At 38.9% G+C, this 18582-nt stretch overlaps 1 protein-coding gene across 3 annotated transcripts in view; it reads left to right on the top strand.

Annotated features, from left to right (window-relative positions):
- Positions 1–13096, top strand: part of shprh (SNF2 histone linker PHD RING helicase) — an 89195-nt gene extending 76099 nt beyond the window's left edge. For all 3 annotated transcript variants that reach the window (XM_028982162.1, XM_028982163.1, XM_028982164.1), the window contains 10 exons: positions 1226–1451; positions 1519–1656; positions 2034–2135; positions 3098–3163; positions 3377–3565; positions 4166–4258; positions 4355–4441; positions 4621–4799; positions 5005–5085; positions 10863–13096. In XM_028982162.1, coding sequence (XP_028837995.1) covers positions 1226–1451; positions 1519–1656; positions 2034–2135; positions 3098–3163; positions 3377–3565; positions 4166–4258; positions 4355–4441; positions 4621–4799; positions 5005–5085; positions 10863–10959 — 1258 coding nt within the window. In that variant the 3' untranslated portion in view covers positions 10960–13096. The remainder of the gene's footprint in view (positions 1–1225; positions 1452–1518; positions 1657–2033; positions 2136–3097; positions 3164–3376; positions 3566–4165; positions 4259–4354; positions 4442–4620; positions 4800–5004; positions 5086–10862) is intronic.
- Positions 13097–18582: the final 5486 nt, after the last annotated feature.

An 18582-nucleotide genomic window follows, 5' to 3' on the forward strand; every position in this document is an offset into this window, starting at 1 on the left:
CAGTGCAAAGCAACAAGTTAATAATTTTAAGGATAGGATTTATAATGTTGGGTGCTACTTGTTTAAGGAAACTTATAGGAAGCGGATCCAATGCACAAGTACATTGATTTGACGACAAGATTAGTTTAATTAATTCATGCTCTTTAAGAAGGTTGAAGCGTTCTAATCGGTGGTCTGCTATTTGAAGATTATTTTCCCTAGTAATATCAACAGAGCTGTTTATTGTGCTTTTAATCTTATCTCTATTCATAACTATTTAATTGTTAATTAAATTTATAAAATCATCGCTACTATGATGATATTGAGTGGTATTTATCCGTTTCTCTCTTATTCCTGGTTATCTTGGCTATAGTGTTAAACAGGAATCTGGGATTATTCTTGTTCTTGTCTATTAAAGTGAGATACTTCAATATGACTAGACTAGCCAATGACTAGAGACGGTGGTTTGTGGGACTCGGCGGATGCCTCGCCGAGGCGGGTGAACCAGGGACTGGCGGCCTGCTGGTGGAACTCAGTTGCGTGATTTACGCTGAGCTGTCACCCAACTGCCCTGCTGTCTGGAGGACGCTACTGGTACCGGCACCGGGGTAGAGACACTTACCGGCTCAACTGGGCTGGTGCGCGTCAATGACTAAAAATGAGTATTAAAACTTCTGATTCCCTAATTTATATAATTTCGGATGTGCACTTCTAGTTTGGCTATTTTCTCTGTCATTTCAGCTAGTCTCCTACACTTTCCGCAGGTAAAATCCTCACTACTGACACTTACACCCCACACTGTTTCCAGTTTGGTGTGTAGTTTGTAAACAGTGAATTGAACCTAGAAATGTAACATTTAGAATCAAATTTTAATTTCAAGTGGTGCTTTGTGTAAAAAAATAATTACTTTTCATGCATTTACTTCCTTGAAATTACATGCAATAAAGCAGCACACACTGGGGTGGTTTAATTGCTCACAGACTGGATCATAACAATCCCAACATCCCCCAGCTGACAGTTTATTCCAGGTGCCTTTTGAATTTTCCTGAAAACATCTCTTGTTGCAGGGTGTGTAGATGAAGATGTATACGGCTGAATACATACAGTTAAACATGCACATCTGTTTTATCATTTACAGCATTTATCAGATCTAAAACAGATATCATTCATCTGTTTTATCACAGGATGGGTCTTTACTTTACAGATGGGTTAATGGCAATTTTTATGAAAACAAATTTGGTTGCAGGGTTAAAGGGCAGTCAGCGATCTTTGAGGAGATGATTGAAGATGAAGATATACTTGTAGATGAACATCTGCCTACCACTAGTCGAGGCCTATGGGCTCCCAGTGAAATTGAGCGAGCACTCAAATCCATTATGACCTTTGCCAAGGCCCGGCGCCTGGACCCTGACCTGGTAGAAGAGGGGAACACCTTCATGGAACTCTTCGAATTCTGGAAGAAAGAGTACAAGGTTATACCATTTATATTTAGTATCAAGCCCAGGAGCATTGCCAAACACTTAACTGTTGCCTCTGCAGGTGTTGCATGAGAAATGGATGACCCTTCGAGATCATGTGTCTGCTATAGATGAGTTGGGAATGGCTACAGAAACACTACGTGTGCGTCTGCCTGATGAGCCAAAATCTAAAGTTTTGCACATCATAGAACCACATGAGGTGGGTTTGTGTAGGTTGAGATTCAGTTTTTTTTTTTGGGATTCAGTCTTTGGCTTTCATCAATTTTTATTGCCAGGAATATACATATAGGATTGTTTTGCTAGTATATATTATAAATAGAATTAAATATTAAATACATACCTTTGTTTATTCTGGATATCTGCAATGTATTTCTGAATATCTGAAATTAAAAGCCCAATGAAATGGCAAATGTGACAATGTTGCGGATGTCATATACAACTGTTTTTCTTTAACATAATCTCTGATGACTATTTGAAATGAATCCTTCAGACTTTGCCTTATAAATAGCGGTTTTGAAATACTATGAAAGTGAAATACTATGAAGGTACTGGTATAAAATGTCTGTTCTTCTCTAGGTGGAACAGAACAGGGTGAAACTGATGAATGACCAGGCAGTGGCCAAATCTCAGCTGCAGAAGAAACTTGGGCAGCTGCTCTACCTCACAAACCTGGAGATGGTCTCTAAACACATCAAAAACTGTCTTATGTTGTTATTATTTTTGTCTAGTTCAATTGTTTCTTGGCGATTTCGTCTCAACATTCTGCCAATTGCATAAGAAAGGGCATATAGAGGACTATATTTAATTTGCAGGATCCTTTAAAATATGACTTTTTGCATAATTTATGATGGTTTGCAATGAAACCTCTAAGAGAAGAGAAGATGGAACAGTGGAAGGGAATCAGAATCTTCTTGTTACATGTTAGAGGGCAAAAGACCTTCAAATTTTGAACAATGACAATAACATTAGTGTTACTCTTATCATAGCTTAGGGTGAGGGTGAGACTATGTATTCTCAGTTTACAATCAGGAACAGCTCCCCATACCCAGACCTCTGTGGTGTTGACGTGATCAATTTCAGTGGTGGGATTATGTACAGGATTATATTTTAGAGCTAACAGAAAAAGGAGAGATAATTTTATGTGGGTCTGCTCTGCTACACTGACCCAAAATTTTACCCAACTCTGGCAGCAACTGTATAGAAACAGACTACCGTGCCTCTTTTCTTGTAAAAGAGTTTTGTGCTTTATTGTGGGCATATACTCTACAGAGTGTGATGGCATATACTGAAGATCAGAATACCTTTGGTGATCCAAATGCTGCCAATAGGATTATTATTGGATTATTTATTGTTGATTTATTTTGTCTTCATGTCTTTAGACTCTAATAAAAATGTATTTTGCAAATAAGGTATACTGCTGCGCCCATTCTGCAGACCAGTTTTCTAAGATCATGCAACATAAGTTTCCTCATCAAAAAACAGTTTCCTGAGCCTATGTTAGATGTTAGCTGTCCTTCAGAATGTCCATGACATATCAGGACACAATTGGATTCTGACATCTGTTTTTTCCAGTCTTTATTGAATGCAGAAAATAAACAGATAACTCACCTAATTCTTCATAATTGTTTTACTCATCGCAGAACAATTCAACTGGGAGGCTGAATCCAGAACCCTGTCCCATATGTACACGACCTCTTGGGCAGGAGGTAAGAATCCAATACACTAGACATGAGATATGACAGAAGTTGATTGATTTGGTGTGTGTTCTCTAGCCTTGAAATGGCATTTTTAGTTTAATTTAACTTGAATGGAATTAAAACTGCATTAGTGGTCCTGATTAAATGTCTTGATGTTTTGAAGGCACCTTACAATACCTGTGTATGTTCAAACGTGTGTGGTTGTCTAATTATGTCTTACAGTGGGCAGTGCTGATCTGCGGTCATTGTTTCTGCAATGAGTGTGTCTCCATCATGGTGGAGCAGTACAGTGTTGGAATGCGCAAATGTGCCATCAAATGTGCCATCTGCAGGCGCACTATCTCCCACACTGAGATCTCCTACGTTTATACCAATCAGGCTACCAAGAAGGGCCAAGATATCGCTGTAAAGGTGGGCCAGGGGAAGTAAAGAGCTTGAGCACCTCACCTCAGACTTTTTATATTATTACTAAACCTGTGAAACTCCATTCAAACGCAGCGACAAACTGCATCAAAAATACGCATTGCATCCTGAGGGCGTTCGTTCTGAATGTCCATGTGGACGAGTCCAAATTCCTACCAGGAGTGGTGCTGTACTCAGATCAGGCAGCAAAAAAGTCAATACTTTCTAACTAGAATTTTTTTGCCGTGGCCAGAAAATCAACAAGCAACATCATTATGATATAATCAATTGTGTTCTGCACTGCATCGATGCAGAATCGTCCACATCAGAATCATCCAGGCATCGATTATGAGATAAATTTCAACACCTTTAATGAAGACTATGAACCCACCCTCACCCCCAAACATCCACATATAACAATGATCTCCTAACACCTCAGGCATTTCCTTGATCTTATTCCAACATAAGATAAACTTATGTTTTTGTGGGGGTACACTGTTTAGCGTCATAGACCATAGTTTTCAGACAGTAATATTTGCCACCATTGCCAAAAACACATTTATCTATGAATGGCATGTCATTTTTAATTTATTATTGTCATCATTTTAGGGAAGCCATTCCACCAAGGTTGAGGCCGTTGTCCGTACTCTGAAGAGGATCCAGATGAATGATCCAGGAGCAAAATCTCTGGTTTTTTCTACGGTGCTTAGCTCTGTTTAAAATACATCACGCCATTTCTCCTCTTTTGTGATCATAGTAGATCTTCATTGTTAATTGGACTCCTGTTATTTGTTTCAGTGGCAGGGTGTCCTGGATATAATTGCCAAAGCCCTTATTGACAACAGTATGGAGTTCTCCATGATCAACGGCATTCACAAATTTCAAGTTGGTGGAAAAATGCAATATAAATACCTGTAAAGAATGTTCAGATTTATCTCTGTTTTGTGCTGTTTGGCCCTCTAGCCTTTTTAAAAACAATTAACTCCACTGTAAGAATACAGTGGACTGATGTACGGAGTAATCTAGGAGTAGGAGTACACTGATCATATTTGTCTCTTCTTTAGGACAACTTGTCTTCATTTAAATATAAAGAAAATGTGAACATTCTGCTATTGCCTCTGCATACTGGCTCAAATGGACTTAACATCATTGAGGCTACACATGTGCTGCTAGTGGAGCCTATCCTAAACCCTGCCCATGAACTTCAGGCAATAGGCAGGGTGCACCGCATTGGCCAGACGAGGTAAGTCCAAGGTTTATGTCTTGCAAGAGCTGTCTTAAAGATTTTTGTTTCTGTCAGATATTAATGAATTTTATAATCATTACAACTCATGTTGAAACATGAGTGTCCTACATTATATACAATACACTACTTGTGTCCTCTTGCAATTTGTAGAAATAGACATGTCCACACAATTTAAAGAATATTTCATCCTCTTCTCCTCTAGACCAACCTTTGTGCACAGATTCCTCATAAAATCGACTATTGAAGAACGTATGCAGGCCATGCTAAGAACCGCAGAGAAGAGGTCAGTGATAATAATGAAGTAATGTACAATATAAACATTAATTTTTGCTTGTAAGAGTTTAGATCAAGTGAGCTCTTTAATTTTACAAAGGTATGTAGATGTCTATGAATTAATCACATGGAGTGTTGGAAAAATTACAAGTTACCCTATTTAAATGTAATAGTAGTGTAACTATTTCAATTACTATATATAAATAATGTGATTAATTACATTTGATTCTTAATTCATGATTTCACAAAATAATTATTTACTGTCAACCATTTGTAACTGTTAACCATGTTTACCTAACAATACTACTAAACGTTGACTACTGTCAAACTCTTTTGAATAACATCAGTATAATTGATCAATTTAAAAACTCCACTAGAAAAGGAAAAGTCCAAGTGTAGAGTATATGTCCATGTTTGGAGGTACTGGACAGCGCAGACTAGTTTTTCTCCAGTGTCATATGTACATTGTATGTCCATTATAATGCTACTGATCTTTTTGAATGTCCCTCAAGATTTAGAAATTATGCTGGTGGTGGCTGTGGTGACAGGAACATGTAACCTCATTGTCTGTGTTCCACTGGTTCATAGGCAGGTGTGTTAACCACTAGGCTAGTTCCACCACATAATGCATTTTAATGTAACTATAAATGAATATTCAGTCAATCCATTTTTATTTATAAAGCACTTTTTTCACAAAGTGCCTAACAAAAGAACTGTGCTCAAGGCCCAAGAAACATATGGGAAACCCATCCTCATCTGGTCAGCACTGGATAACCCTGAGATGTTTAATGAAATTTTATCACGGAAATGTGGCATATAATTTTTTTTGCAGCGCAGTTATGTATTATGACGTAATATTGAGGTATGTCTATGGTCATGGTTATCTCTAAACTCGACTATTCTAACTCTCTCCTGGCTGAAGCCTCTGCAGTCACCATAAAACCACTTCAGATGGTCCAAAATGTGTCAGCCCGCCTCATCTTCAATCAGCCAGAATACACCCATGTCACACCTCTTCTCACCTCTCTCCACTGGCTCCTGGTAGCTGCTGGCATTGAGTGAAATTTTTATTTATTTTTTTTAAATAAAAAAAAAATATATATATATATATATATATTAGTCGTGGGCCGTTATCGGCGTTAAACGCTGCGTTAACGTGAGACTCTTATCGCGTGATTAAAACGTGCTGCGTTAACGTGAGACTTTTATCGGGCGATTAAAAAAAATATCGCCGTTAATCTATTCACAAAGTTGGGTTGGGAGCTGAGTCTATACTACACAAGCTATTGTGCCGGAGTTAAATGGTTACACTAGATTTATAAGTATATTTCTTCTTTCTTGTGTCTTTTAGTTTCTTATTTCCTAAATACTTTTATTTTGTTTTTGAGACCCGGTTCAGGTCTCTTGGACACATGGCGTGAGCTGTGAGAGGTGCGTGGGGTTTGTGTGCAAAAAAATATTTCTTTCACTTTAATTTATGTACATATTAGGAATATTTTGCATGTGTGTTATTTTGTGAATATTTTTTTATGTTCTTTTAATACTGTATATTGTAGAGAGAGGTGCAGAAAGACGCGGTGTGTGATGTGATGTTCTGACGCGACCTTGCTTTTTGTACAGAAAACACTTTGCACAGAAAATCTCTTGGGTGTCAGCTCATCATTTGTGGTTCAAGAAACGAAATCAAAAAGTTACACAACGCAGAAGAAGAACTGCTACACTATGATGACTTTCACCTTGATATTTTAGCGTGGATGTATACCTAGCCGAATTGCACTGTAGGGGGCGAGAACGAGTTTTCGAACTGTGAAATTACCACATCAAACGTGATGTGGTAACATGGATGCAGCTATTTAACTGAATAAACAGTTGGTAAACACAAGTACATCTTATTGAACCTAATTTATTTTCATCACCAATTATCATAGTAGAACAGCTTTCTATAGCAGTTTGTGATGCATTTTGGAAACAGGAGATGAGCCCCTGGTCTAATGCACCACCTGCCTTGAGAAACCCGTTCTCAGAGACTTACTTTTAGTCATTATTTGGGTAGCACACATATTCTGAATGCCTTCGGCAGAATTCAAATGAGCCCTTTTAATCTAGATTAATCTAGATTCATGTATATTACAGTGAGATTAATTTAGATTACAGTGAGATGAATCTAGATTAATTCCAAGATTACAGTGAGATTAATCTAGATTAAGAAAATTAATCTATGCCCACCCTTAATCTACACACACACACACACACACAGCACACACACACACACACACACACACACATTCATCTAGCACTTAACAATTCCATAGCATGTTCTTTTCAGGGCTCTTAGTTTTGTAACTCAAAATCTATAGAAACCGAATGAGAATTTAAATTTACCATCCACATCATATTGGTTGGTGAGGGATAAAGAAAAGAGAAGGGTGCGTTAGTGATAAAATAGCTGAAAAGACACCTTTAAGTGAACAATGAAAAACATTTGAGGCTCTGTAGACAAATGCAGCAGCAGTGACTTTGCGTACACGAGGGAAAGGCATTGTCCCTCTGCTAAACATCGATGAGTTTATGGATGTAGCAGTGAGCTTTGTTAGCATGCTTAGCAATGAAATCTTCCTGAAGGTGACGTCACACTCTTCCTGAATCAGAAACCATTGGTCGACAGATCGAGCCGTGCAGCATTGAATGGCCAGACTGCTCCTTATAACGTTGGTCTCACAACTGAGCCTATAAAGAGCCACCGGGGTCAAGCTCCATCAGTTTGGATGGAAAAGATCAGTGCACAGCCATTTTAAGGTCTCTCCAGAGATTTTCAATTGGATTCAAGTCTGAGCTCTGGCTGGGACACTCACAAAGTAACTCCTTTGATATCTTGTCTGTGTGCTTAGGGTCGTTGTCCTGCTAAAATATTATCCATCGCCCCAGTCTGAGTTCAAGAGAGCTCTGGTGCATGTTTAATCCAGGATATCTCTGTACATTGCTGCAGTCATCTTTTGTTCTATCCAGGGTATTAGCCTGGTGATGAGCGGTGCCTAGTTTCCTGCAAACGCATTCAGACCAAAGAGTTCAATCTGTGACCAGACAATTTCTCGTTGTCTGAGAGTCCTTCAGATGCCTTTTGGCAAACTCCAACCTCCAGGCAAACTCCACGTCTAGAGTGCTGACAGAGTGACCATCGGGTTCTTGGACACCTCCACGACTAAGGTCTGATTGGTCAGTTTAGGTAGCCAGCCAGCTCTAGGAACAGTCCTGTTGGTTTTGAACTTCTTACACTTACAGATGATGGTCATCTGTGGTCATTGGGACCTTCAAAGTAGCAGACATTTTTCTGTAATCTTCCCCAGATTTGGACCTCAAGACAAGATGCAGAAACATCTCAAGGATGATCAGAGGAAACAGGATGTACCTGAGCTAAATTTTGAGCTTATGTATGTATGTTCAATCTTTCTTGCACACATAAAAAAAACATGTGCAACGCTCACCATGCTAAGCTCTCACAATGTGCAGAATTGCTTTTGATCAAATTTTTGTTTCGGAACTCCACTTACTTTCCCACACTTTTCTGGGATCCCTCCATCCTCATTGACTCCCATTCATTTTGCCTCAGTTTTTTTGTATGTTCTGATCACACAAGGTTTGCCCAAAGCATGTCTTCTTAGTCTACTTATGTCTACATATACTTGTTTTAATGTTCTTTCTTACTGTTTCAATGTTATTCAGTTGAACTGTTCATAAAACAGTTATGTATGTATATTATGTACTGTAACAGTATGAAAGGTGCTATATAAATAAATCATATATAAAATAAATGTAATTGTGTTGTTAACCTTTGTATTGTCCTATCTTCTGGTATCTGACCCATGACATATTTGAGGTTTAAAAAATAAATTATATTCACTATTGATCCCCTGCCTTAATTATGGCATGGGCCAATAAGTGGATTTTTAGGAGACAAATTTGAATCTTGAGGCAGACAATCAACAATTCTAAGCATACCGAAGGATACCAAATTTGACCCGCATAGTGTTTTAACATAGCATAAAACTTTACACTAATTACACTTCAATAGAACATGGTGGAATATTATATAAAGTCTGAGGTATTAATGCTGATGAGTGTGGAATTCCTTTGGAATCCTGTATGTGCTGTTTATCAATCTTTTATTGATCGGTTTATATAGGGAGCACTTTCTAACAGAAGGGGGGAAAGAGAGGAGGAACCCCCCTCTCAGCATGGTGTCATAGTGATCATAGGGGCCTGTGATATTTGAACGTGGTGGTCTTTCACTTAGTTACACAGGAATGGGAGATGTGACTCCTGAGAGTTGTTAATAAATTGTACGTTCAACCATCTGGATTTTGACCTCTGGTGCTGGGGTGCAGGAGGTCTGTTATCTCCAGTGTCATAAACCAAGGAGTGTGAGACACGATGATCTGGCTTGAGATAATAGTGTATCTTAATGCTGAATCAAGCTGCACATATAATGGTGGCATCCAACCCGTGTATGTTCCCTACAATACATACGATGTTTGTTTCACCTCAGACATTTTTGGGATAGGGAGGCAATTGTATTGGGGTGATACACACCTCATTTTGTGTTTTCCATGTAATGGTCTCATTGTGTACAGGTGTGCCTTATATTGGGGCCAATACCAAGAGACAACCTTTCTCAATGTGGCATCAATTTCATTCTGTGGGTATAAAAAAAGTTGCTATTGTCAGTAATTCAAACAGCCACGAACACACAATGTCACTTAACGGACAAGCAGTATCAGCTGGCCATGTCTTCGGGCATGAATGTCTGGGCAGGCATCACAAAACAGATTTGGTTATTTTACATGGCTCAGTCACTGCACGTTCTTACCACATAGACATTATAGAACCCATCATCACTCCCAACTTTCTGTTCATGTATGGGACCAGTTGAAGCAGAGACTGAGTGATCGTACCCTACCCCCACGTGACCTGGCTGAACTGCATGTAGAACTTGTGGAAGAGTGAAATGCATTGCCTCAGAACAACATCATGGGGCTAATGAGGAGCATGAGCTGTCATTTCGGCAAATGGTGGAAACACCCGGTACTAATATTGTCAATTTTTGTTATTTGGGGATGTCCCTGTTATTGTATTAAAATGTTATATATATTAGTTATATCAGACTAATGAAAATGGTGTTTATTCCAATACATTATTAGTACTATCAAAGGGAACTTTTACTTATTTCATAAAAATTCTAAGAAAATAGGAAAAGCAAGTAAATACCAATATCCCTAACTTATTGTGTATCACTTAAAAATTAAGTGAGAATGTTTATCAACATTTGATATGAACACAAAATCTAGAAAACCACCTCCGCAACCCTGTCATATTAGACAATGACTAACAAATTTCTGGTTTCTAGTTACCTTTAGTATTGTACTATTTATGTGAAGTCTATGTACTGCTGTACAGTACTTCCATAGAATCAGTGATCTCCAAGAAGCTTGTAGAATACCCCTATACTGTCATTTGTATTGCTGCATGTTTCTGATGAACTATGTGTGTTTAGGTGTTTGTATAATGTGATCTTCCAAGCAGATTAGTGAAGGTGTCCCTGACATTTACAGTGTTTTCTCTGGTGTGACAGTTATTTCTTTACAGTAATATACTCGATCACAGGTCTAAGCAGTTTAAGGTGTAGACAGTGGTTAAGAGATCAATTGTTGTCTTAAAAATGATCATGGCAGTAAATATCAGTTTATGAAAATCTGTGTTATAACAGTCTTTTTTTTTCTCCCCATCTCATAGCCACACCATTGCCACCATGACACACTTGGAAGCCTCCTTATTCACTGTAGCTGATCTGGCAGAGTTGTTCACAGGTGATGGTGAGGCCCTGGACTGAACCCAAGGATGGAGATGTTGTACTGGTGTCATCACATGAGCAGGCCCAGACAATTGCAGTGTTACATTATGAAAAGGACTAACCAGAGAAATTCTGTCTTCATCAAATGTATTATTGTTCAGTACATTGGTGTTGATTATTCTGTCATTCAGATGAAAAGTTCTTCATTTAAATACTTTTAACACTGGCTATATTAGGTCTTAGTTGATTTTTTGTGTGTTGTGCAGTGTGAAACACAAATGTTTTTGGGGGGATTTGTACTTGAAAGGGTTTGAGATGTATCTTGTAACCATTGTTTTGGGGTTGGAATGAGGGGTGTTCATAGAGTCTCACAAAATTGAGTACACCATTCACATTTTTGTAAATATTTGATGTTTCCTTGGGACAACACTGTATCATATCTTCAACGTTAAGTAGTTCATATACAACTTGTGAAACCGTGTAAATTTGCCAGCCCCTCAAACACACAGCCATTAGTGTCTAAATTGCTGGCAACAAAAATGAGTACACTCCTAAATGAAAATGTCCAAATTAAAGGAAGGAAGGAAGTAAAATGATTGTTAAACACTGGAGCACAGCACACAGTACACACTAAATTTGTCCATCACCCTTTGAAAGCAGTGAGCGGCCATGAAAGGGAGCAGTCTGTTGGGATGGTACTTTGCTCACTGGCACCTCAGTGGAACCATGGCAGTTGTGGATTTGAACCGGCAACCTTCTGATTACTGATCCGTTTCCTCCAGTGTCATGCAGTGTGCAGTCTGAGCATTGACAGGCTGACCCCACACCCCATCAATCTCTGCAGCAATATTAGCAGCACTCATATGTCTACTTTCAAAAGATAACCTCTAGGTATGACACTGAGAACATTCTCTGAACTGAACGTGAGTCCTGTTCTGTATGAAACCTGTACTGTTAAACTACTGTATAGTTTTGCTCACCGTACTGCTGTTCAGTTTCCTGCAGATGGGTTGAGGTGAGCTAGGCCTTATAGACGTATGGAAATTATATTAATTTGATCTTAGGCTTGCATTGAATGAATCCTTTACTGCGATAAGAAGTTGTTCCTTACGATATGTAGTGTATAGTGTGTTTTCCGGTTTATGTATTTACACTAAGGCATATATATAATGATACTACTAATAATATTTTATAAACAGTACATATTCATAATCATATATGCTATTCCTGGCTCTAACACAGCCCACCTATTGAGATAATACAGCCATAACAAGAAAGGTCAGTAGATGGCAATTATAGTACTCCAAAGTAAACTTATAACTTGATTAATAGCCATTGACTAAAAGACAGTACAGCACAAAACTTTATTCAAAACAATTTGCTATTAATAATAGAATAAAAATACCAAAAAAAACAAAACCCTGATGAGATGTTGTGTGTAACAAAACAACTCACACGCTGCATTCAGATCAACAGACATGCGAGGGCGGGTATATCCTCCACTAATTTCTGACATAAAGTGATGAGTGGATGAGCGATGAAGGACTAATTTTTTATTAGACATGGGATTGGTCAAATTTTGTGTTAACACTTAATTACACTAATTTTCAACATGAGTTTGCTGAAAGGTGGTGCAACTGCTGGATCTGTATTTGTTTGGCCAAGTTTGAAGGCCCACCCCCCATCTCTGATTGCACCTCTTAGATATTTTCAGATCACTGGGCGAACCTGCTTTTTATGAATTATTTTCACAGCCACATTAGTATGCCAGTAAGCTTAACCTTCTGAAATTCTGAGATTTTATTTGCTTTAATATTGCTTTTATTGAATTGTTTTCAATTAATATCATCGGATTTGTGTTTTAAGGATACTAATTGAATTCCCATATTACGCAGGTTGTAATTCATTAATATTATTTACCTGAGTAAAGGAAATGACAGTATGTTATGAATTGGAACAATTCTTAACCATAATGGTTTAAGTATGCTGCTGTAGGGTTTTAAATTCTATTTAAATAACCCTGTAGCACAGTCAATGTGAGTTGAAACTATTAATTTGAAAATGAGTTGTCTGCCACATACTGTGTGTAATAATTTGTTGGTGTGATTGTCATTGTGAAACACTATGGTCGAGGATCAATAAAAAAAGACTATCAATAAATTTAAGCAACTGGAAACCATTGTAGACAATTGTTTATTGCAATACGCAACAAGACAACAGCAAGCCAGTCGACGGATCCACCCCGCAGCACATCAGGGCTATTGTTCTTATACATTTTTCTTATGTTTGGTCACACATAATCAAAACATCAAGAAGACCCATGTGAAGTAAGCTAAGGGAAGGACCTGCTTCATGGACAGGCATTTCTCTTCTGTGTGGGTGTCTTAGGCATACAAGAATACATTTCAATAACTTCAGAGTACAAATAAGTGTTATGCATATATGCATAGTGCTATAGTGTTAAATATGTCTCCAACAAATATATTATTTATCAGTGCCCCTTCACGCTTACAGAAAGTTTGTGAGTTTAGTGAATGTAATTGCACATCAAAATTCTTTTCTTGGCTGCAGATGCCCAGCCAGTATCTTTTGAGTTGGCAAAGGCCATAAACAGTCTACAATTAAGCATTGTACACCCAGCTGTGACAGTTGGGCCCTCTTCAGGGCACTCCGAATCTCCCCATAAGTTTCCTGATCTCATTGATAGGGCACATAAAGTTCAGACTGTATGTAACGGAAAATGTATATAAATGTAAATATGCTCTTATGATCTAGTTTAAACATCGCTCTTAATGGTAGAAAACTGAGCCTGTGTGCTGGCTGAGGAATTTGGGAAAACCTTGAGCCGAGTTTATATGAATTATCAGTACAGCCTGCGAAGAGACTGGAGGCTCCTGACATACACACACACACACTGCTGCATAAAATAATGCTCTGTAATAATGTAAAGTTACATTATGTCCTGTACTTCAGTTACAGAGCAAGAAGACCTGATGCTGAATATAATAAATGTGTTTGCACAAGATTAGGCAGGCATTAAAATTTCTGATTCATTCCTGAAAATGTTTTTTAAACTTGATTGTCCACACCCCCTGAACTGTACAAAAAAATGTATTCTTGAAATTCAAATTTTATTTGTCACATACACATTCATACACGTATGATATGCAGTGAAACGTTTTATTGACTGCTATATCGACCTCAATATTGCAAATATTGCAAGTATACAATGAACCAATATGCAAATATTTCAAACATAAAAGTGTAATATTTGGTTAACATAAAGGATAAAGTATGTGTAACAGGTAGGGTGAAGGTGTGCATATGAGTGAAGTCAAAGTAAAAAGTAAAAAAACTGTGCAAAAGTAAAAGTTAAAAGTTTGTGCAAGGATTCTGGGGGGAGTCCAGAAGTGAAAAAAACAGTTGGCTGAGATGTCCTTCCCAGAACTCACATGGCCATTGTCACCAGTGGGAAGGCCTTTGTCCATGGCAATAACAACATTTCATTATTTTGTTTTTTAGGGTACCATTCTCTCTCCACGGCACCCCCGGACTGTGGATGATATGCACAGTGTGTTTTTAACGTAAAATCCAACCCACTTATCTGATTCAATGCTTCGTTGACTAAATGCGTCCCGCTGTCGCTGGAATTGATGAGGGGAATGCCCCACCTCGGAATTTTTTCTGTGATCAAGGCTTTTGCCACCGCCCCACTGTTGGCATGTTTTGCTGGGAAGATCTCCACCCATTTAGAAAACATATCAACGATCACTAGACAGTACCGTTTTCCTCCCGAGGGGTGAGTTCAATGAAATCCATCATGAGGTGATCAAAGGGTTGTTGAGGTGGTTTGGATGCAGCCTGTGTCATGGGGAAAGGCTTACCTACGTTGGAAGTGGCGCAAATGAGACATTTCTTGCAAAAGGACTCCACAAAGGACATATGTACTGAACCCTTTGGTGAACCATACAGCAGTCATTTGAAATAATATCCCCCTTTGGTCCCACCCATGTGTACATTTAGCAAAGAAGGGAACTAAGTGTCTGGGCGGGCAGGCAGGGCCTCTCCCAGAGAGATCCAAGTCCATCAGAGAATCGCACAGGGTGGAGTTGTAGATGGTAGGAGATTCTGTGTAGCGCTGACAGAGCCAGGTGAAAGTATAAGGCCCATTAGGCCTCAGTTATGCAACTTAGCCTTCTGTGACTTATTTATTGCTGCTGCACCACTTTGTCTTCTTTGTCCTATGTTCTGTCTGCGTGGAAGGGGTTTTCAAGAATTTCATTGTGCTCTGTACGCTGTACTTTGTATATATGACAAACTTCAACTAAAGTTGAAAGCGAACCAGTACTGGCTGTCTGGATGCACTGGAACAGAGAAGAAGGCATTAGACAGATCAACAACAGTAAAGTACGATGCATCAGTCGGAGTTTGTGAAAGTATGGTATTTGGATTTTTTTAAGTAAAGTGATTGTGATACATAGCAGCACAATGTGTCCTCTGCATTTAACCCATAACCATTAGTGAGCAGTGGGCAGCCATGACAGGGGGGTGTGAAGGGACGGTGCTTTAATCAGTAGCACTTCAGTGGCACCTTGGCGGATCGGGATTTGATTACGGGGCCACTTCCTTAACCACTAGGCCACCACTGCCAGGCACTACAGCGGCATTGACTGCTTTCAAATCTTGAACATTCTACGGGTTTTCCTGGACCCTTAATTTTCCTCACTGGAAATAAGGGGGTTCTGACCTAACTATCAGCCCAGCCTGGAGGAGATATTGAAAACCGGTGTTATACAGTCAATGGCTTTCTGTTTCAGGGGGTTCTGCTTAAGGCATGGACAAAAATCAGATCGCGGGGTCAAGCGGACAGGTTTGCAGCGGCGGATCAGTCCTACATCATATTTGGACGTGGCCCAGAGGTCAGTTGGAATGGACCTGGGGTGGGCCTGTTGGCAATCTTCCACTGGTAAGCATAGGACACCGTAGAGGAACTGCAGCGTAGGAATATTAGGTCTCGGCCCAGGAAATTTATAGGGCACAGTTGAGACAACAGAAAACAATGTCTGAAAGGGGTGGTGCTCTCGGCTTGCACACCAGAGGCACAGTGAAATCCTCCTGCTGATAAGCAAGGATGTAATAGGATGACCCCCCAATGCTGGAGGTGGGGCATTGTGTTTCAACACAGAGTTTGGGGCCCTCGAATCTACCATAAAGGAGACTAAAGTGGACTGTATCATCATTTTAAACGTATGGAATGCTTTGATGGTATTATGAGAGAGGTGAGTTTTGTGTGTGTTTTTAAAGTGTTCAGAGGCATGTGCAGCGGCTGTGCATCATGTTGGAACTCTGGGTTTGTGCTACAGAGCCCGTTGCAAGGGCCCACAGTCAGAACATGAGTGGACCCTGCAGTCAGGGGTGTTGTGACATGTTGTGTGTCAATGTCAATGTTCTGTTGGAGTCAGTGTTGTGTTCGGCAGCTGTGTGCGGTGCCGATTCAGGAGAGTGCAAGTGTAATTGCGTATGTGGAACAGAGTGTTCTAGAGGTTGGAGTGTACACATGTACGTGATGGAACCTCACTACCATCTTTAATTGTTTGAAACACATTGTTCGGACTATCTGCTGCTGGAGTCCTCTCCCCCTCCCTCTCTCAATCTTGGGTCTGTGGTTGTTGATGTTCTTGCTGCCACTGGGGGGACAGAAGTTCAATCCCAGCCAAATGGTGCAGAGGATTCTGTGCTGACTTAGTTTTATTTATTTTATTTTTTTAAAGGACGCAATTTCTGTTTTCGTTTTTATTTTTTTTAAGTACATGAAGAAATGATGCTTTGTCACCCTAAATTATAAAAAAAAAATACGCAGTGGGATTTCACTTAGAAATAACAATAACAGTTATACTCTATGTTGGCCCTGGGTTCCTTCTAATGCAGGACAATGCTAGACCTCATGAGGCGGGAGTGTGTCAGCAGTTCCCCAGACCTGAATCCAATTGAGCACATTTAGGCCTCCATCCACCAATGCCACGTTGTACACCACAGACTGTCCAGGAGTTGGTGGATGCTTTAGTCCACTCTGGGAGGAGATCCTTCAGCAGGCCATCCGCCACCTCATCAGGAGCATGCCCAGGCGTTATAGGGAGGTCATACAGGCACATGGAGACCACACACACTACTGAGCCCCATTTTGACTTGTTTTAAGGACATTACATCAATTTTGAAGTGTAATGTGTTGTACCACTTACATTTTGAGTTCGACTCCAAATCCAGACCTCCCTAAATTTTATTTCCATCAATAATGTTTGTGTGTCACATTAGTCCTCACATTTAACTATGTAAAGAATATTTCATTCAGATCTAGGATGTCTTATTTTTGTGTACCCTTTATTTTCTGAACAGTGTATATGCATTGTTTAAGTCAGTAAAGTTATAGATGTGTAGTGGAAATGTATTGGAAATCTAATGGACATCACAAAGTTGAATGTGAAAGTGAAGTGAGACTTCACTGTGCAAGTGATCAATCTCACCCTTCCACTGCTGAAAAGAGTGAGAAAGTCGCCTTGGGTATGAAGAAAGACTTCCTCAGCCTGTCTGCAGAGCAGGACTGAGAAAGCAGTCTATGACTGCTGTACAGAGAGCAAATGGCATTGTTCATGACTGATTTGATGGTCTTTTTCTCTGCAATATGATGCTTTAGACAACGTTTTAATGGAAAACATGCCAAGGTGACATATCCCACCTATCTAAACATCATTTCTGACAAAATTCCCTGATGCCAATTTGCCCTGCTACTCTACTAAAATGGTGATCTTCATTCGGTCATCCCCCTTAAGCAGTCTTAAACACCTCATAAATGACACTACTCCAGATTCATTCTGAGCAGTTTATATGCACAGTCAACATGGAAAAGCTCGAAAATGCATATATGCATAATGTGAACAAAAAAATAAGAAATGCCACACAGTCCAAAGTACATTTAGAAAAGTGCAATTGCACACAAAGTAAAAAGGTAAAACTGAAATCAAAGAAATGAAAAATGTTTCAGCTATCTTTCAGGGTAAAGGAAGAATAAACTGCTTACAGAAATAATTATGCTCATAATAATAATAATAATAATAAAAAAAGCACAAAACAAAACAATACAAATAATATGTTTTTCTCAGCTTACATTTCAACTTACAAAAAAAGTTTGAAGACCCAGTAGGCAAACAATATTATGTTATGAATAGAATTCTGGGGCTGGGTAAAATAATATGTTAATGCATATCAAAAAGGCCTTTTGGCAAGGAACAAGATGCCATTTATTTTTCATTTGATATTCACCTTTACAATAACCAAATCACAAATTAACTGATAGAGAAGGTAACGGTCCTAAACTCAACTGGACATATATGCTAAGCACTAAACACAAGTAATAGAGAAAGGAAGCAAAAAAAACTTTGTTGATGCAAAATCAACAAAAAATAAATAAATAAATAAAAAAAAAAATAAAAAAAAAAAGGTAAAACAAAATGCATGCAATCCTCTTTAAAAATAAATAAATACAATTGAAAAATGAAAATGAAGGGAACAAAAACTAGGATACAAAGGTTTCTGTAATCTTTTTAACAAAAATATTCTTGTTTGTTCCATGCCATCATTACTTCAAAGAAACAACCTAGGATCACA

The sequence above is a fragment of the Denticeps clupeoides genome, chromosome 1, assembly GCF_900700375.1.
Source record: "Denticeps clupeoides chromosome 1, fDenClu1.1, whole genome shotgun sequence".
Classification (NCBI taxonomy): domain Eukaryota; kingdom Metazoa; phylum Chordata; class Actinopteri; order Clupeiformes; family Denticipitidae; genus Denticeps; species Denticeps clupeoides.